At 47.5% G+C, this 20884-nt stretch overlaps 1 protein-coding gene across 8 annotated transcripts in view; it reads right to left on the bottom strand.

The window, feature by feature from the left end:
* Nucleotides 1-20884, bottom strand: part of MRTFA (myocardin related transcription factor A) — a 191670-nt gene that overhangs the window by 13465 nt on the left and 157321 nt on the right. For all 8 annotated transcript variants that reach the window (XM_057316567.1, XM_057316566.1, XM_057316565.1 and 5 more), the window contains 3 exons: nucleotides 5165-5220; nucleotides 2846-2921; nucleotides 1806-1967 (listed from right to left, as the gene is read on the bottom strand). In XM_057316567.1, the coding sequence (XP_057172550.1) occupies nucleotides 1806-1967; nucleotides 2846-2921; nucleotides 5165-5220 (294 nt within the window). The remainder of the gene's footprint in view (nucleotides 1-1805; nucleotides 1968-2845; nucleotides 2922-5164; nucleotides 5221-20884) is intronic.

Below are 20884 nucleotides of genomic sequence, written 5' to 3'. Positions count from 1 at the left end.
CCACTGCCCACGTGGTCCCCTCTGCCTGGAATTTCTTCTGTACCTTCTCCATTGGGCAAAGGTGGACCCCCGTTGTGTCATACTTCTCCGGGCCTCCCCACTGTGCCCATCTCTGAGAGAAGCCTGTGTTGGCCGAGCTCACACTGCGCCTGACACACCATGACCCCCGGTCGTCCACTAGAGTGCCCACCCCCTGGTCTGTAACGAACAAGACGGCAGCAGCCCTTCTGTAAGTCTCCTGAGGTGCCCAAGACCACCAGGCCCTTTACAACCATTATTGCCTTGGGGCCTGCAGCCTGTCCTGTGAGCCACGTGACTCAGCTATTATGTCACAGGACCGTGGCCTTCTCACTACACAGCGCTGGCATGTGACCAGGAGCCAGACTCAGAAATCGCTTGTTCCCACGTCAGTCTTCTCTCATTGTGCTGAATCCTTTGAGGGCAGCGTCATATTCTGTGCATTTCTGTAAACTGCAGGACTTCACACAGGGCCTGTCACCATGCCAACTCTCACATTTTGGGTGGCTGGAGAGTCCAGAGCTGACCTTGGCCTAAACACAGGCCTGACATTAGGGGCCACCATGGAATCTGGTGAGGGTCAGGGTAGGAGAACATGGAGATGAGGTAGGACGAATGCCAGGGCAAAGCAGGGAACTAAGAGGGCTACTGGCACCAACTGGCAAAGGGGCTGTTAGGGCAAGCTGGCTGCCTCCTACATTGTCGAACCACTGTCTGCAGTGCAGAGGCCCTGGAAACCAAAGTCTCCTCCCACCCAGGGCTCACGGCCCAACTTGGCCTGCTCTGGGGTCTGTGGTTCCCCCCTGGTGCCCTGCCCAGAAGATCTAACTCCTTATAATGGAGGGAGCAGGTGAGCCTCCATGGCTACCTCCCAGGGGTAGGAACGCACGGCCTTGTCCAGGACCAGGTCTCAGGCCCACCGTAGCCAAGAAGGCACACCTGTACCAACAATGACCAAAATCTAAAGGAATCCGGTCTGAACACCTGCCCGTGGCACACAAGGCCCTGGCACGTCCTGGACTCTGCCCACCTCCCACCTCCTGTCTCAACACCCCCTCTTCTAGCTCCATGCCCAGACTTCTCCTCACCCTGCATGGCTCCCCCTCCCTGGAGCCCATAGTGCATCTCTCCCCATAGGTACTTTAACTCTGACTCATCCCACAGCCCCAGTCTCAGCCATTACCTCTCCCAAAGCACTCCCCTGGCAGGGCCAGGATGAGGACCCTCCTCTGTGTGCCCAGAGCAGCCGGGGTTCCGTCCGGCACAGCGCCTGCCTCTGTCTAGCAGCTGTTTACCTGCCTGCATCTGCTCCTAGGTGTGAGTTCAATAAGGGTGAGGGGCTTGCTCTGCTTTGTGGGGCTGTAGTCCTAGCACCTGACACACCTCTTACATCAGCTGATAACTGTTGAGTGAAGTATCTGTGGAAAGTGCCAGGCTCCAAGAAGAGATTTCACTAATGAAAAGAAACAGTAAGGAACAGACTTCTAACTCCTGGCATCTCCGCAGGTTCACACGCACCAATCCTGACACCTAGCTACCCTGTGGGAGAGGAACAAGCCTCTGAGTGTACAGAGGAGACAGCAGACAGAAGCCCCTCTGTTATTTAGTTAGTTATTCTGCCATGATCCTTGAGGCGCTATGGGCTAACACAACCTGTTTCTCGGGCTCTCACCCTCTGCACCTCAGTTCCCCAAGTCAAAGAAGGAAGTCAAGCGGCAAGAAGCCCAGAGCCCCTTCCTCCTGCATCCGGCCTGCATGTCCACACAGGGTGTTCGGGGCCTCCTCACCAATGATGGCTTCTTTCAAGCTGGACTCCACAGGCAGAATGTTCTTCTCAACCAGCTCCATGGGGCCCGGCCTCTGTGCAATCTTCTCGTTGAGGTCATCGGCCAGTCTGGCTCTCTTCAGCTTCAGCTGCTTGGCCTGGAGGGAAGGCTCGGCCGAGGTCTCTGCCCGTGGGAGAGAATGGAGTGCAGGAGGATGTAGGAATGGACCTGGCTCTACCCTGGGAACTCCAGAGCAGCTCTCCTGCCCTCTGGGGAAGGAGCAGAAGCCATCAGGATGCAGAGAGTGTCCCAGGCAGAGAAGAGCGGCCCCGCCTTAAGTTCTACAGGACACAAGAAGGGGCCCCGACTGCACACGGAGTGCGGGGACACCCAGCCAAGGTCACTGGGCACGGGGACTACAGAGCCGAAAGCGCAGCAGACAATGGACCACACCTTGCCCTCCCTCAAGCTTTCTGGGTTACAAAGGCAACTCAGTCCCTGCTCCGGGTCTCAGTGCCTCTGTTCACACAATATGGGGCTCAGACTAAGGAAGTTCTCTCCCAACGTCAAGTTGACTCAAAACTAAAAACAACAAAAACAAAACGGATAGATTCACACGGCTTTCAGCAGCCAAAACAGTTCCTTCACTAGAAGGTGGACAGAAGTGTGTGCCGGGCCAGGCAGACACACCTAGGATGAGCTTACTTGGGTGTCACAGGTGCTCACATGAATGCTGAACGGACGTGGGAGTGAAGGAGTGAATAAACACAGAAAGGAAGTGCATTTTTAGAAGATTCTAGAGAAAAGGCCTTCACACCAAGGGATGACAAGATTCAGGGCCACCATGTGGCCAGAGGAGAAAAGGGCAAGCCAACCCAAGAGAATGTGGTTGTGCTGCTCTGGGAACTCGCAGAACCAGTGGTGTGACCACCGCTCTGCTGCTGAACTGTGTAAGGCTCGGAGAGAGATGGGAGTGATCAAAAACAGGGAAAAAGAAATGTGGGTGACGCATGGTGGAGACAGCGAGGGCAAGGGGAGGGAACATTTCCAATCTAACACACCTTCCAAGATATGCATCCTGACCAGCTCCGATCTCTCCGGCCGGGAGCGTATCTTCCGTTTCAGATAGTCCTCTGTCTACAGAAAAAACATACCAGGAGGATCTCAAATCCAGGATACAAGTTATGGAATAGAACCTCTGTAACCCCCTGGCCCCCCATCTCAACCTAGAGCCTGCAGGGTTCTGAGGAAAGGGGAGGCCTGAGGGGGCCGCATCCACTTCCAATGTACCTGCCCAGGGGACCCCCCGCCAATCTGTCAAGACTATTCGTTTCTCTGAAGATGAGCTACTAATGTATTTCTTAAAAATCTATTACTTGTACTATCATAAAACCAATATATATCAAAGAAAATTTAGAAAATTACTAAGTAAATCAGTAATAAAAAATTTTAATCACCTACTGCATTTTAGGATATTTATTTCTAATCATTCTTCTATGCAGAAGATGTCTAATTTTGCAGAGTTGTAATCATAGTGAACATAATTTTATTTCTTGTTCAAAAAATGTAGCACTGTATGATCTCACAAGCATTTTCCATTCATTCTGAATGGCTGCGAACGGAATACTAATTCTGATACACGGTGCCATAGCCGCAGCTCCTTCAAGTCCAATGCCCTCGTTTCTGCATTTCTGAGACTCCAGGTGAACTAAAGCATTCCCTGACCAGTCTCAGCACCAGCCACTGCCTGGCGCTTGTGTTACGACGCCCAGGAGGCCACAGGTCTATGACTCCAGAGTCTGTGCTCTTAACCGCTGCACCAGATTTTTTCAAACCACGGGTCAAGACCATGAGTAGGTCAAAACCAGCACAGGACAGGATAGGACAAGGTAGATTAGCAACACAGCAGAGCACACTGCCCGTGGGAAAGGTAAAGCCCTGGCGCTCGCCTACTGCCTCGGTGCTCTGACTTGGCAGCTCGGTGCCCGCCCGGGGGCAGTGTGGAGCCCTGCAGGAGCCGGCTCTGGGTCTATCGCTCTGCCCCCTCTGCAGAGGGCAGTGGTACTGCCACAGCTGCTGTAGAAGATGGTAGAACAGGTGTCGGACACCACAGGTCTTCATGGGCATCAGAGGGAGGCGTATTTTCTAAACCACCTGACATCCTGAACTGTGGCCAAGGATGAGCTAGAATGCGGCGCTAACTAAGAAAACACTGGAGTCCACAGACCAAGGTCTGAGTCCCAGCTTTGTCACTGACTGGCTGGACAACTTAGTTAACCTCTCTTAGCTGCAGCTACGACAGGAAGAGAAGAGCACCTAACTCATAAGAGCCGAAGTGAGCAGAAACGAGAGAACGACAGCACTCTGCACACGGAAGGACTCGGTAAGTAACGGTGGTTCTGATTAGCTCCTTGCCTACTTGGGAAGCAATCCAGGTAATGGCACCGAGTCTTACAACAGGGTCGGGGGCCCAGACAATGCCACCTCCCCTCCCCCCGCTGTATTCGCCACTCCTCCCAGGAACTACAACAGCACGGTTTGTTACTGCTTGGTTCCCGGTGTCCATGACCTCATTCTTCCCACTCACTCTAAGAATTAATCATAATTTTCCTTAGAAATTTTTAAAAAATAAGAAAGACAGTAAGAAAGTCTCAGAAGTGAATTTTTCAGTCTCTGAAAGAGCTGGGGGTCTTAAGGAGCCCTGACCTATATGGTCTTCCCCTGGGGAGGTTCTCTTTCCTTGTCTTTTATGTAAAAGAAAAAAGTGAAGGGGGTGGAGGGGAAGCATGTTCTAGCGACTTCCCCATCTCTGCCCACACTGGGCGCAGAATATCCCCCTGAGGCCCCTGAGGGAACTGAAACCAAGGAGGGACAAGGCAGCAGGCCAGGTGCTACAGCAGAAACCAGGGCTCAAACCGGGGGCCCAGCTTCTGCATCCACTGTCTCAAGTGGACACTGGCTACACAGGGCACATAGAGACTGGTGAGGTTTCCTGTCCCCTCAGAATGCCGTTGCTGGAGAAGTATGGGCAGTGCAGCCATGGACATGGAAGACCAGCCCTCACCAAGCTTCTCCATGGCTGGTGTTTGTGTCCTAACATCTACAAAAGGTTAAGTGTAATTAAAGATGGGGAATTACCAGCGGTCTCCAAAGCAACAGGAGGGAGGACTGCCAATCATCATACACCCTTAAATGCAGTAAAGGAGAAATTCTGATCACATTTCACATCATGCTGTGGGATGGCTGGGGTGAACACAGAACAGAAAAAGGCAGTGCTCTGTGTCTGGAACTGAGGTGTGGGCTGGCCCCTCCACTAGGCTGGAAGGATCCACCAGCAATACAATGGGCTCTGGAGGCCCTTGGCGGAAGAAAGGCCTTACCCTGGCCCGCTCCAAGCTCCTTCTCTGTTCATGAAACGCAGCCGGACTTTTCAAAGCTGTTGGGAAAAGAATCATAAAAGAATTACTTTTATAAAGCATCATGTGTACAGCTACAATTTACAGTGGAGAAGGCATTTTAATTCAAGTTCATTTTAGCAATACTAATTCTTATCAGCGGAAGTGAAGAAGAACACGGCACCTGAGTAAGCATGTATCTTCATGGTTCAGCTACCCCATTAAAACAGTTTTGGTTACTTCATTCCTATTGAGAATAGTCACTGCCTAAGCTCAGGCTCTATAAAGTGCACAAATGGAATACAACTTAAAAAATATCCTGGACCCGATACTAGACCATTAACTGCATAATCCTTATTGATCAGTCAACCCTCCAGGAAAGCGCGCTGGGCCCCACCTCACTCTGGTGGAGAGAAGGACACAGAGAGGAGCACAGCTGCATGTCGGGTCTACCTTACTTCTTCAACCTAATTAGGAATCACAAAGTGACCAAACTGAATGGGGCACTTATACCAGAAAGACATATGTCTGCTTGGGCGCCATTTCCTCCTTCACTTCAGCTAATATAATAGTGCTGCTAAAATTACCTTGAATTTTATCTCTGAGGACTAAATGAACTTCACAGTAACTGTATGGTTGACCCTGGAGCACACAACCAGCCTCTGACAGGAAGGGCTCACTGCAGACCCTGCAGCCTACCACCACGCAGACCACAGCTCTCGACTCATTAAACAAGACCAGACCAGGACCACATCTCAAATGTGGCACAACGAAGAGAGTTTCGGGTCTAACCCTTTGCTATAAAGACGAAGGATGAGTTGGGACACCCTGAGGGTAAGAGGGAAAAAGGCCTGACTCACTTCAAGCAGGGAACAATAGCAATAAGAGAGAAATTTAAAGACAGTGGTCAGTTTCACTTCTGCTGCCCTAGAATTTCAGAACAGCTGTGAAACTGTGTGTGGAGATAACTTTTGCTAGGCTGCTGGCTGTGACGGGAGCGCAGGGGAGAAGCTAAAAGTAGCAAGAGCACAACAGATATGACCCTATCCTGCCTGGGCCTTTGTGCTTCCTCCCCCTATCCCGCTCCTGGGGGCTGGGCCTCAGCCACAAGAGTCCCAGCAGAAAGATCTAAATGTCCCAGCAGTCCTTATTTAAAAAACAAACATTTCTGAAATCTTAGGATAAAAAAGAATCATTTAAAAAGACCAGTTGAGAGCCCACCCCATCTTCTAACAGCAGGGGGAGCTCTAGATTTAACAAATAATCTCTAAGAAAAACCAGCACAGCCTCCCTCCCCACGTAGCTACCAGAGCATTCCAGGGCACTATGCAGGCTATCCCAGCCCTAATCTGGGGAGGTCTTGGGCAATTCAGTGGGTAAGCAAACCGCTTCCTGCACCTGCTTCTACTGGGTAAAGATGGTTCAACTCCAAAACCAGTCTCCAAAAGCCCCGGTATGCCAGAATCTGGTTATAGGGTGTGATGGACCACTCTCATGGGGGAGACCGTAAATACAAAGATTCACCCCACCCCACCCCCAGCTTCCTTTCTGTCTTACTCCTCTGCACAGCACTCATCACCATCAGTCACTCTTTCTAACTGGCTGATTGTCAGCCTCCCATTAGGACCCGCTCCCTCCGGGCATGACTCTTTCCTTTGTTTCTGACAGTACCCCTGGTGCCTACTGTGCCCAGCACATAATGCATTCACTGAATTAATGAATATTCTGTAAGAAATGGACACAAGGTGTACCCTAGTGACAGGAAAGCAAGAGGGTTCTGTGGCAGAGCTCTAAACTTTCTAAACTCTCACTTGAATGGCCAAAATCTGGGCTCCAAACTTCACAGAAGTCCCGGATAGAAAAATCAAGGCAACTGTGGCGTTTTCCTGGGTTCTATCAATCATTACTAGCGTGACACACAGAACTGTGGTCTACAGGGGGACTGCAGTCTGGGTCTCATTTTCTTCTGTAGAGTGAGAATCGCCCTGCCTCTTAGGACTCCTGTGAGAGTCAGATGAGAGCAGAGTGCTCTGAAGCAAGCGGAGATCACAGATGAACGTGACGCACGCCGTCACCAGATGCAGTGATGTAGCTGAACCATGGGTTCGAGTCCCACAGTCTGCCAGTGCTGGTACCACAGCCACATACCTATCTAAAACCCCTCAACAATCTACCTTGGGTGTCCCAAGGGGTAAGGCACAAATCCAGTTTCTGGAAAACCAACTCACAAAGCACAGAATTTCTAGATGGAAGGGGAGTCTATCACGGATGATGCAGCACCAAGGGGGATAAGAGGCAGGAGAACCGGCTGCCGCACATGTGACTTCTGCTTGGTAAGGAATTTTCACGTAACAGCAAAGGAGAGATTAATATTTATGGAGTGCCTACTTATGTGTTAGGCACTGTTCCAGATATTTTAAACATGTTCTCTGATTTAATATTCCTAGTGGTAGGTAATACTCCAATTTATAGATAAGGACAGGCTCAAGAGGATAGGAAAGGCTAGCAAGTGGCAGAGTTAGGAAGACAACCTCACTCTATCTCACCCTCAGATCAGACTTCTTCCCATTCCTCTGGGTCAATTTCTTAACTTCGGAAAGTAGAGAAGGATGACCCTACCGGATGGGGAGGCAAGGAGGCTTCAATTACATGTACTGCTTGAATGGAGGGGCTGAGTGCAGGCGATTGGAAAGGTCGGCTTGACCACAGTACTGAGTACAACAGGTGTGAGGAGGGGTTCAAAGTGACCGCAGGCACAGAAAGCCACGGTTTGAAACCTGGGGCTCACCATGGAGCTTAAGAGTATCAGCACTGATACTCGGAAACAAGTGGGAGGGGTAATGAGAGACCAGAGGAATTCATCAGCTGCTCAGGGCCTAATCAAGAGAACCAGAAGTAAGGACAAGAATTCAAGACAGTAATTACCAATCCCACAAGACCATTTCATTTTATAACATTATAATCACGCTGAATCCTCTTACGAACCCACGACGTAAGGACCCTTCTAATTTTATACATGATGAAGCTAATAGCGCAGTAACCTGCGATGTCACTCGAGTGGTGGGCCTCAGCCCAGCTCTAGTTCTGTCTGCCTTTTCTTCTCTGGTCTCAACCTTGTGACCTGTGTGTTGGTTTCTCCCAGTCCGTGAGGAGCACCCTCGCTCTATGCTACTCTTTCCCCATTGCTAACTCTGCTCTCTGACAGCAGGGTCAGCAACTTCAACAGCTATTTCCAACAGAAGAAGGGAGCAACGGCCCTCTTCCTCTGGGTTTCTGTCAGGATTCCTGCAGGGCGCTCCTTGGGCTTCCGTGGGGAGACTGGAGTTGGGGCAGCCAGTGCCCTCCACGCACTGGGGCTTGGGGTGGAGTGGGCATTCCCACACGCGTCCGGCCAGCTGTGCCGTAAGCCACCTTGCCGCAATAGGGGGGAAGCTAGTGAAAGAGACGAAGGGCTACCAGTAAAGCCCCGGGGGCTCCCTCAAAGGAGTGAGCAGCAGTGTGTAGGCAAAATCACCTCAGGCTTCACACGCAAGCGCAACAAAGCAGAAAACAGTTTTCAAAGTTTAGGCCTCTGCTAGTTGTGGAAAAACCCTAAAAGACTCAGAGTTAACCCATAAATGTGTGTCCAATGAGGAGGGCTACATTTGCCTTGGGCTTCCATCTCCCTCCTCCTTGCTGTCTTAATGGCTTTACCACAAGAGTGAGGATGTTACTCAGAAATTTCATTTCCCCAGAAACTCCTAGAAGACAGTTTTTGAGAGAGAAGCCCCCCAAACCACTGCACATCCAAGAGCTGTGCAGGTGGCCCTCTAGCATATACATGTTTGGGGTGGGAGGGCAGCTCTTGACCCTTTACTCCCACCGTCTGGAAGCTGGTTCCACTGGGACACTTTACTGCTTTGTGTGCACAAAGGGAAGCGTGCAGCACAGACCGAAAGGAAAAATAACCAAGTGAACAGAAGTGGCTAAGAGGTGTGACGTTCTTAATCACAGTTTCAGTTCTAGATGTGGGTCTCGCCCCTGGCTGGCTATAACCACCAATTTATATTCTGTTCCCTCTCTCCAATGCCCATTTTTTTTCTCCCCTTACATGTTTGCTGCCTTAATTAAATGAGGGCCTTGTGAACTAAAAAGAGAGAAATGGTTTTAATTTTTAAAAAAAATATGCTGCCATCAGGTTCCAAGGGGGAGTTCAATGCTATGCTCAGTGTGTCCACTGAGCTTTGTGGCTTACAGTACAGGAGCACAGGGGTCGAACAGCCAGGATTTAATGTAGCACTAGAGAGTAAGTACGAGGACCCTTAAAAACCAATCTATAGCATTAAATTAGGACATTAAACCAGCCCCAGATTTACTTAAACATGTAGGCAAGTGAAAGTCTTCTAGGATCCACAAACCTGTTCTTTCCTTGCATCTCAGCAATTAGCCATCAAGACTCATTTCATCATTATCATTAAGGAGTATTTATTAAGTTCCTGTGTCAGAATGTAGGTTTATTAGGTGCTGACGTAATAAAAATGATGGTTCCCATCCTCAAAGAGATACTTCTGCCTGAAGCTCACCATCAAGTCTATACTCAGAGGAACTCAAAGGCTATGGAACACAGTATAGCTAACAGGAGTCAATGGAGGGCCATAGTCCGAGGAGGCCTTCGTTCAGAGAAGCCTGCTGGATTTCTTTTTCCACTGTAGAAGTAGCAGGCAAACATACAGTGGATACATAAGTTGGGGGCTTTGATGGGTGGGGGGAATAAGCACATTTAATAACCCAGGTGGGAAATCAGAAATACAGTCATCCATCCCTCTATCCAGTAAACAATTCTTAAGTAACTATTATGCAAGTCACTGAGGACAAGGATAAACAGAATAGGGTCCCAGCCCTCAAAGGCAGATCATGGTCTGGTTAGAGAAAAAGACAAATAATTACAATACAAGAAGTACAATGATAGCGGTAATTTAAAGTGCCCCATAGGATAGAACACGCAAAATTCAATCCAAGGGAAGAGCGTATGAACTGTCCAGATAGATTTCACCGAGAAAACCCAAATGAACAAAACAGAAACAACACAGACAGATAAGAAAGGGAGTGGGGAGGTCATCTGAGGCTAAGAAGGCAAGAGCATGAAGGTACGAAGAAGCATGACAAGTTTAAGGGGCTACAAGTAGTTTGATATGGTGGGACCAAGGAGGAGGTCATGTGGGGATGATGAGGTTGGACGGGAGGCAGAGCCCAGCCCACGAAGACCCTTCATGTGCTACTGCAGGGACTTCTGGATCTGGGAAGATGGGGCAGACACACTGTTCTCTACTCCTCCCACTAAGTACAACTAAAAACTCTGGATGTTACAAATAAAACAAACGTAAGTAGGGGTGCCTGGCTGGCTCAGTGAAGGATCATGTGACCCTTGATCTTGGGGTTGTGAGTTCGAGCCCTATGTTGGGGGTAGAGTTTATTTGATTAAAAAAATAAATAAAACAAACAAACCTAAGTAGGATCTGAAAGGTGAAGAGAAGAAGGCAAACTGGCTAGGGACCTTGGGATACGAAGAACAATGCAGTGCTGAGTTCCCTAGGTTTCTTCTTTATCGCATACATCCCAGACTTGGAGCTAAAGAAGCCAACAATCTGGAAAAGCCAGTGGAGGCAGACCAAAAAAGCCACAACTAAACCTACTCTTACTTGCCAAAGGACCAGAAAAAGGGCAACCTAGCCAAAGAGAAAACTTTTAGACAATAATCGTTTTATTCCAGATAGACACAACAAACGGTGGCCTCACCCCCACTAGGACTCTAGACTCCCCACCCTTGCAAGGTTAATATACTACAGCTCTCCAATACTCCTGACCAGAGGTGTCGAAGAAGGCCAAGTAGGAAGCTGGGGCTTTCATTCTCACCAGCCAGTGACAAACACCCTCCCCACAACCCAAGGAATAAGTGGAGACCAAACAGGGAGCCTGGACTTATAACCCCACCTGGAAGAAATAAGACACCCCACCCCTTCCTGCTGATGTCAGGGAAGGGCTGGTGAAGAGTCAGGATTTTCACCATGGCTTGGTGATAATATGGTCACCCCTACCCATAAAAAAAATCTAACATCATATCATCCAAACCCTGGATGAAGAAGAAAAAAGGTGGGTTGAAAAAGTACTTAAATAAATGGCTGAACGCTTCCCAAATTTGGCAAGAGACTTAAGTCTACAGATTCAAAGGCTGAGCAAACCCCCAAAAAAGATAAACCCAAAGAAATTCATGCCAGGATACATCACAATTAAAACTTTTGAAAATGAAAGGAAAAACCTGAAAGCAGCCAGAGGGAAAACAATTTGCATGACAGCAAATTTCTCAACAGAAACCAAGGGGGCCAGCAGGAAGTAGCATATTTTTCAAGTGCTATTAAGAACTGTATCCGGAGATCCATTATGTAGCCACCACATTAACCAAAGGAGTGACATAAACAGACCTGCACAGTAGGGGGTGAGGGGTTGGGGGTACTTCTAACTTGACGTTTTATATGAAAAAATAAAATGAGCAAAAACACAGCTGGTAATTGGTATATACTCACTTCACCCCCCATGTCTATACTCACATGCTCCCCCTTCCTTTCATCCCCTTTTAATTCTGAATCTATCAAACCTACAAATACACTGGAAGAATAATGAACAGCCCTGTAACTCTGACTCAGATCCACCAGTTATCTTTCAGCCGTACTGTCTTCTGCCTCACGCATACACGCACATACACACACACGAGATCCACCAGTTACCTTTCAGCTGTACTGTCTTCTGCCTCACACATACACGCACGCACATACACACACACGAGATCCACCAGTTATCTTTCAGCCGTACAGTCTTCTGCCTCACGCATACACGCACGCACATACACACACACGAGATCCACCAGTTATCTTTCAGCCGTACTGTCTTCTGTCTCACGCATACACGCACGCACATACACACACACGAGATCCACCAGTTATCTTTCAGCCGTACTGTCTTCTGTCTCACGCATACACGCACGCACATACACACACACGAGATCCACCAGTTATCTTTCAGCCGTACTGTCTTCTGTCTCACGCATACACGCACGCACATACACACACACGAGATCCACCAGTTATCTTTCAGCTGTACTGTCTTCTGTCTCACGCATACACGCACGCACATACACACACACGAGATCCACCAGTTACCTTTCAGCCGTACTGTCTTCTGCCTCACACATACACGCACGCACATACACACACACGAGATCCACCAGTTACCTTTCAGCTGTACTGTCTTCTGCCTCACGCATACACGCACGCACATACACACACACGAGATCCACCAGTTATCTTTCAGCCGTACTGTCTTCTGCCTCACGCATACACGCACATACACACACACGAGATCCACCAGTTATCTTTCAGCCGTACAGTCTTCTGCCTCACGCATACACGCACGCACATACACACACACGAGATCCACCAGTTATCTTTCAGCCGTACTGTCTTCTGTCTCACGCATACACGCACGCACATACACACACACGAGATCCACCAGTTATCTTTCAGCCGTACTGTCTTCTGTCTCACGCATACACGCACGCACATACACACACACGAGATCCACCAGTTATCTTTCAGCCGTACTGTCTTCTGTCTCACGCATACATGCACGCACATACACACACACGAGATCCACCAGTTATCTTTCAGCTGTACTGTCTTCTGTCTCACGCATACACGCACGCACATACACACACACGAGATCCACCAGTTATCTTTCAGCCGTACTGTCTTCTGCCTCACACATACACGCACGCACATACACACACACGAGATCCACCAGTTACCTTTCAGCCGTACTGTCTTCTGCCTCACACATACACGCACGCACATACACACACACGATTTTTGTTTATAGAATCACTTGAAAGTTGCACATATCAATCCAGACATTTCATCCCCAAATTCTTCAGTGTGTGTTTCCTGAGAATAAAGACATTTTCCTACAGAACAAAAATACCTTTATCACACCTAAGAAAATTAACACTGATTCAATAATATAATCTAATTTACAGTCCATATTTGAATTTCCTCAGTTGCCCCCAAAATGTCTTTTATAACCCTTTAGATTTTCTCCTTAATCCAGGACTTGAGAACCACGCACTACATTTGGTTGCCATCCGTTCAGTCACAATCTAGAACAGTACCTCTTGCCTTTTTGGGTTTCTGTGACACTGACCTAAGTATCTAAGCCATCTGTCGTGCAGAAAGAATGTCCTATATTCTGAATTTGTTTCCTCATGATTAGATTTAGGTTAAACACTTTTGGCAAGGAGACTACACAGGTGATGTGTAACTCTTAGTACAGAACACACATAATACCATGTTGCCCAACCACTGATGGTGCTAAAAGTTTGAAAGGTGACAGGAGATGTCTCCATCTTAAAAGCAGCACTTCCTCCTTTGTAATTAATATGTAACCTGTGGGGTAACATTTTGAGGCCATGTGAAAATCCTGTTCCCTAACCACCACTTACCTCATTGTTTTAGCATCTATTGATGACCCCTGCCTGAAATCAAGTATGACACTGGAAATGGCAAAATAGTAAGACCTATATCTTTACAAGATTGTGTAGTAGTGACCAAGGTCATTTAGAAGAATAAAGTGGAATGACTGGGTGAAAGGTTATGCCAATAACACTCCCAGACTGGGGATACAGGAGGAGTAAGCTTGGGACAGGGTGGGAGACTGTGTTAAGGGCATGCTGATACGAATTGGTCATGAGATAGCCTATTAAGAGATGTGCAAGCATGTGCATGTGTGTACATGTGTCTATGTGTGTGTGTGTGTGTGTGTCTCATGTCATCCAAAGACAATGTGATAGGTTATGTAGAAACAGAAGAAAATCCTTGCCAGGGTGAATCTTAAGAGAATCCCAGAATTTAAGTGATTCAATTCATCACTAAGGATGATGAAGAAAGCCCAGCAAAGGAACCAGAGGCAGGAGAGGGCCAGGCAAAGCTGATATCAGGAGTAAGCCTCAAGAACGAGAGTAGGTAGAAGAGGGATGGCAGCAGTGGGCAGGTTAGACAAAGTAAGGCTTGCACAGTGTCCAGAGGATTCCTGACAACTTGGAAGTGGCCCATGGTCTTGGAGCCAGGCCAGCAGGCTGCTGGGGCACACTAACCGCACCAGGTGGAGAAGTCGGAGGTGATGAAGTGGGGTCCGGAGGTTTCTGTCCCCTAAGAGGTTAAGATGTGCTAATAGTTAATTACTCATTCTCCCAATAAATATTTACTGAGAGCCCACATGTCAGACTCTGTTTCGGTGCTGGATATCCATGTTCTCCTGCAGCTTACACTCCAGTGAAGAATGACACATAAAACAAACGAACATGTAACGCCATCGGAGGTGATGCGTGCCATGAAGAAATACAAAGCGGGAGGTGAATGACAGCCAGTCTGTGGGGGCAGGAGCACTTCACTCTGCAGAGGGTCAGGAAAGACGTTCTGGTGTGCCGTCTGAACAGAGACCTGAGGAAGACAGTGAGCCCTGCATTCTGGGTGGGAACGTGCCTGAGTGACAGAGGGCATCCAGGAAGCCAGGGTGGCAGCGCAGAGTGAACAAGAAGTGTCAGGATGCGGAGAGAAGGGTGAGAGAGGGGTAACCACCAGGGACTCGCAGGACTTCAGGCTTACTCTGTTTTCAAGTGATACTACAGGAAATGACATGGGGAGAAGAAATAAAGTAGGACTGTGTCTGCCAACCTAGCTATGGACAAAAAGGCTCCTAAGAGTAACACAGAGTTGCTGCAAATGGCTTCCCTGCTCTCCCTGATGTTTGTACAGTGTGTTGGGAATTACCTTGAGCTTCTTGGGACTTACTATTTTCTACAATTCATACTGGATAACCCACTTGCCTGAGATCACATCCTAATCAACTACAGAATGGAGACTAGACTTTGGTTCTTCTGATTACAAAATTCTGATCTTTTTATTTGTGTATATTTCAGCATAACAGAGGTAGGAGGAGGGGATGCGGATGGGGACGGTGGACACAAAAGATAATCTCTGATCAAGTACCCCCCCCCCCAAATGTGATAGTTACAAAACAAAACAAAAAACCACAAACAGAAACTTCAGTGATTTTAATCTGATCCTTCGCATTTTGCTTTCTTCTCCGGGCTATTCCCTCTGGAAAGAGATGCTGCCTTGTCCTTTTCTCTAATGTTGGCAATGGGACAGAAGGGAGGACTTCAGATATAACCTCAAAAAATGTCAGGGGGACACACGTTCTCCCATTCCTTTTCCCTCCAGCCCTCTCTTGAAGGGGCCAATATAGCAGAAGGAGTCACTATATAACCAAACTCCTTCCAAAGTTAATGGAGCCTTTTGCCACATCCCTTGGCCTAGCACAGAAGTCTGTCATACCGGTAGTTCCAGGCAGTTCGTAAACTCGGCCGAATGGACCACTGACATGGTATGGGGTCCCCAGCACTGGAGACAGGGGCTCCTAAGCTGTCCAAACCCAGTAATTCCATAAGCAGTAGCCCGAACTGTCCTAGAAGTCTATCATCAACTCCTGAATCACGCAGACAGGCTATCCTCTCCTCGAGAATTCCTGAGAGAAGACAGTAACAATGATCTGTGCCGCCACTAAAAATGAAAAGGGAAAAGATATCAGCAGCCCTTAGTCCAGTGCCCCTCCAAGTGCAGCCGGAGAGTCACTGACATTAGCCAGTCTCTGGAGTGCAAGACTCTCTCTGGGATGCAGATTCCTGGGCTTTCAAGACTTTTACTCTTTATTAAGCTCTTTGAGGATTTTGGTGCCACTAAAATTCAAAACCCACTGTTTCCCTAAGTCCAAAAGGCAGAGGAAAGGTGTCACCAGATGAGAAAGGGTTTTTATTTGCTCACTCTCCACCACTGGGGGCTAAGCAACCACAAAGTACACCTTGTAAGGACTTGGTAACTTTTTTCAACAGCTTAGTCCAAAATCTCAACTCTGTTAGCTACGTAGGTGCCACCTATTAGTAGAGTTTAATCTCCTGAGCCCCTTTCAGGATCATTGCTTTGGGCTGCAAAGCATGCAGTTTTGAGAGTCAAAGGATCAGGGGTTTTTGCCATTCCCCTCACACCTGGTGAGGGCCTAGTTCAGCTGAAGTGGATTCCACACCCTGCTGCTTCTATCTAGAGCCTGGCGATCACACTCAATAGAAGGCGGCTACAGAAAGGCAGTGCCAGCAGCCCAGAGGACTGCTGGAGTCAGGGGAGGGTCAGTCACACACCTGAGTGATGAAAGTGCAGAGCTCAGCCGTGTCACTGGTGTGTAATCGGAATCTTCGAATTCTGTATCGAGGCAGAGCAGGGGCTTTGAACCTGTGGCACACTGTATGCTGTGAGCATCTATGAATCCCCGTAACTCTGAGCTGAATCTCAGGAACCTGACTGGGCAACTGTGCGACGAAGGGACAACGTAAGATTTTTTAAGGAGCATCAATGGCACAAGAGAAATCAAGAGGCTCTGACCTAACTAAGGGTTATTATGACAGAAGTGGAAAGATGCCCCAGCCTTCAAACCTCACAGCCAGCAGACTGGAGCAGCAATTTGGAAGCAATTTTACTGGGGGAAAGGGGGGCTCAAAAATGAAGGGGTTACTCTCACCCCTACTACCAACCTTCACCTTACCTCAGTAACTGTGGGTCCTGATCAGATGCTATTTTCAACTTGAAACTGCTGGCTATCATCATAAAATCATAAAATTCCTGTCATTGAGAACTACTACTCTGTGACCTTCAGGAATTAGCAGGGGCTTTGGAGCCGGGAGACCAGACTGGCTCTGCTTCTGTCTTTCAGTGGTGGAACGCCAGTGTGCTCTGATCTAACGAAGGATTAGGAATTCTCAAGTCACATGACCCCTCTGAGCCTCCGTATCCTCATCTACAACACTGGACTAAGGGCTGCTGATATCTTTTCCCTTTTCATTTTTAGTGGCGGTACAGATCATTGTTACTGTCTTCTCTCAGGAATTCTCAAGTCACATGACCCCTCTGAGCCTCCCTATCCTCATCGACAAAATGGCAATTACACACACGACTGCACTGATGACTGTTAGCACTAAATACAGTGAAAGTGCTCTGCCAGCTGCTAAAGACTCTGTTAAACTTGTCACATTGATACTGCTCAACTTTTTTCTGTGCCACCCTCCCGCACAAAATGGCATGCATGTGGAATCAAATGCTGAGAGCTAACTGGGTGCAACCTCCATTTTTTGTCTTACTATTTTTAGCTGCCATACCAAAATGCCTACAGTAATATCCCACAACAAAGACATTAACTAAAGAGTTGTGTTGACAGTTCCAGGGACCGGCCATGACAGTGAAAACCAGAACTCCGTCCATGGGAATCGAAGAACCAGCTGGGGTGGTGGAATGTGGGGAAGGGATCGCACACCCTGGCGCAAGCGAGAATCCAAACTAACAATCAGAAAACGTGCTCCGTGCACATCCTGTTTTGGTACTCAGACTTGCCACCACCCCTGTTTTGGCACCTGGGTTGTCACCCTCACCCAAACCAGCAGGAAAGCCAACGACCAAGAGTAAATGTAAACGTGGAGACTCAGGATGCTGAATCTTTTCCTTCCCAGAAGTGCAAGCTGCTCCAGAGTCTCGCAACCTTGACCCCATGACAGTGAAAGACACTTCAGACGGGAAAAAGGTCAGTATGCAATCTTACACAGATGAGTATCAGCAGGTATGCTGAATTCTAAAAGGTTAAAATATGAGGGGCCAAAGATTGTGCACTTGGTCTCCTGAGCTTCCCTCTGACATCTATGCCAGCCACATTTATATCGAGCTCTCACATCACAGCCCAGCCTAACGTTCTGGATCAGTCGATTAGCATCCCTGTGCACGCTCCCTGGTGAAACACACACACACACACACACGCACACCCGCCCAAAAGCTGCTGCCTCTTACTGAAGTCCCATAACCAACAGGCTTAAGTCATCTGTGTAGACAAAAGCTCCAAATCACCTTTGCCCCTCTGCAGATCGCATCCCACTGGGCTGAAAATGTTCAATCACCACATCATCAGACACTATCAGCCCCCTGAGTGTACGATTCTTTATGTCTGTAATTGTGCAGGTAAAATCTATGAGTAGCTTCAACAAGTGACTTTATAAACTCCTTCACTCCATTTACTACCTTGAAAAGAAGCTGGCCTTGGATATCTCAGGCACTTCAAGAATTGTTATTTTTAAAGATTTTATTTATTAATTTATTTGAAAGAGAGAGAGAGAGAGCAAGAGCAGGAAGGAGCACAGGGAGAGGAACAAGAAGACTCTGCATTGAGCACGGAGCCTGACGCAGGGCTCAATCCCATAATCCCAAAACCATGACCTTAGCCAAAATCAAGAGTCAGACACCCAACAAACCGAGCCACCCAGGTACCTCCACTTCAAGAATTATTAAATAAAACTGAATGCCTACTGTACTTTTTAGATATTCAATTGTATCAAGAACTCGTATCAAGAAGACCACTTCTGATGACCTGTTGAACAGCGCTCCCTGTTGGATTCTTCTTTGGATTCAACAATGACTATGCTCAGAACATGAACATACAACTCACTCTGAGTCCTATTTTGGGATTTGTTACCAACTGGCCAAGAAGGAGGTTTGATGCTAGTCACTGACCACTGAGTTGAATACACCTCACGATAGCAGGGAAGAGGTCGCTGATATCTATCAGAAATGTAACATATAATACCTGGGAGTGACACACTCAGCTGGTCTTCTCCTGAGATAAAAGACAAGATTTCTGAGGCCACGTGCCTGACACAATTTTCTCTGGGCTTCAGATCTAGCATCAGGTAGCCCCAATCCTACGACACAAGTTTTACAGTGGTATTTCTCAAATGCCATGTCGACTTGGTATTCAACTACCCTGAAAGGGTCAGATTTCTGGACTAAAGAAACATCATCTCAATTACGCAGGGTTCTCAGCATCTTAAAAAAAAAAAAGCTATATTGTACACCTGAAACTAATGTTAATTATGTATCAATTTTATTTAATTTTTAAAATATTTATTTTTTAAAGTAATCGCCACACCCATTATGGGGCTCAAACTCACGACCCTGAGATCAAGAGTCACACACTCTTCTGATCCAGCCAGCCAGGTGCCCCAATTCTATCTCAACTTTAGAAAAGAAACAGGCAATTAGCTCTTTCATACAAAGATATCTATGTATCTAAAAGAGCCAAATGGATCACAGGAACACTGTGAGGGTCAGCATCTGAAGAAGTGCGAGCCTGAGCGGATGGACTGGACCGGAGGGAGTGGGCAACCTGCAGGGTTTGGGGGACACCTTTTCTGGGCTCCTACTGAAAAGAGATGTGGGCCGCAGAGACTACCACAGAGCTTCTAGCAACTCCCAAGTAGACTGGAGCAAATGGGAAATGATGGAAGCCTGGGTGAGGATCTGCTCTCACCCCAGCCCCCACCTAGACAAAGTAGCCACTGGGGCCTAAGTCTTTTTTTTTTTTTTTTTAAAGATTTTATTTATTTATTTGACAGAGATAGAGACAGCCAGCGAGAGAGGGAACACAAGCAGGGGGAGTGGGAGAGGAAGAAGCAGGCTCATAGCGGAGGAGCCTGATGTGGGGCTCAATGCCATAACACCGGGATCATGCCCTGAGCCGAAGGCAGACGCTTAACCGCTGTGCCACCCAGGCGCCCCATGGGGCCTAAGTCTTGAACACTGTAACACCCCACTTAAAACAAGACAAATGACATTTCCTTGAAGCCTATGATTTTGTCATCTTAAATCAAAGTTTTAGAAGAAAAGGGCAATTCAGCCTCAAACCAGACCCCAAACCAGACCCTCCCCCACCCTGGAATCACCACTGTGTCCCCACTGGTGAACATTTCTGTCTCTCGGCAAGGTGCCCAGAAATTATAAAAACAAAACAAAACACATTATGACCAACCCAGACACTTATTTGTTTTGTTTAAGAGAGGCTAAAGAAGAAATATCCACCGCCATGGAGAAAGCAAGCTAATAAAATGATAGCCCTGTTAATATATGACCAAAATAGGAACAATCTTAACAAAATAGGAACAGTCTTAACAGAACACCATGTTGTCCAGTAGTCCTCTGACTCTTAACCATTCTCAGCAACTGTTTTTTAATCTGTGGATAGGGAAAAATGGAAAAAGAATTTTTACTGAAAAATAGTTCCTGTTCCCAAACTCTGGTTTTGAGAGAAATTAATGAGATATATGGGGGGGAGGTGGTAGATCCCAGCTAACGCTCCTCTCATTCTTGAGAGTAATACTGCCTGTATTTCAAAAGCATGAACAATATATCACCTCATTTATTTCCAAACTAACTCTGTAAGGTAGGTAAGAAGGGTTATTATTTTCTTTTTATAAAAGCAAAAGTTGAGTTCAGAAAAGTTAACGAAGTTGCCCAAAGTCACCTTGTTCCTAAGTGGCACAGTAAGATCTAAAATCCCACTAATACAATGGCCACCAGTCACACGTAACTACTTAAATTAATTAAAATTAAATTAAATTATAAATTCTGCTCTTCACTCAAGCTAGCCACATTCTGAGTGCTCAAACAGCCCATATGGCTAGTGGCCAGTGTTACAGAGTATTTCTATCATTGCTGAAAGTGCTATTGGACAGGGCTGGTCTTATGGCTAGTTCTT

Source organism: Ursus arctos, unplaced genomic scaffold, assembly GCF_023065955.2.
Source record: "Ursus arctos isolate Adak ecotype North America unplaced genomic scaffold, UrsArc2.0 scaffold_21, whole genome shotgun sequence".
Lineage (NCBI taxonomy): Eukaryota > Metazoa > Chordata > Mammalia > Carnivora > Ursidae > Ursus > Ursus arctos.
The sequence above is the reverse complement of the archived record's forward strand: the minus strand, read 5'-3'. Positions and strand labels throughout refer to the sequence as shown.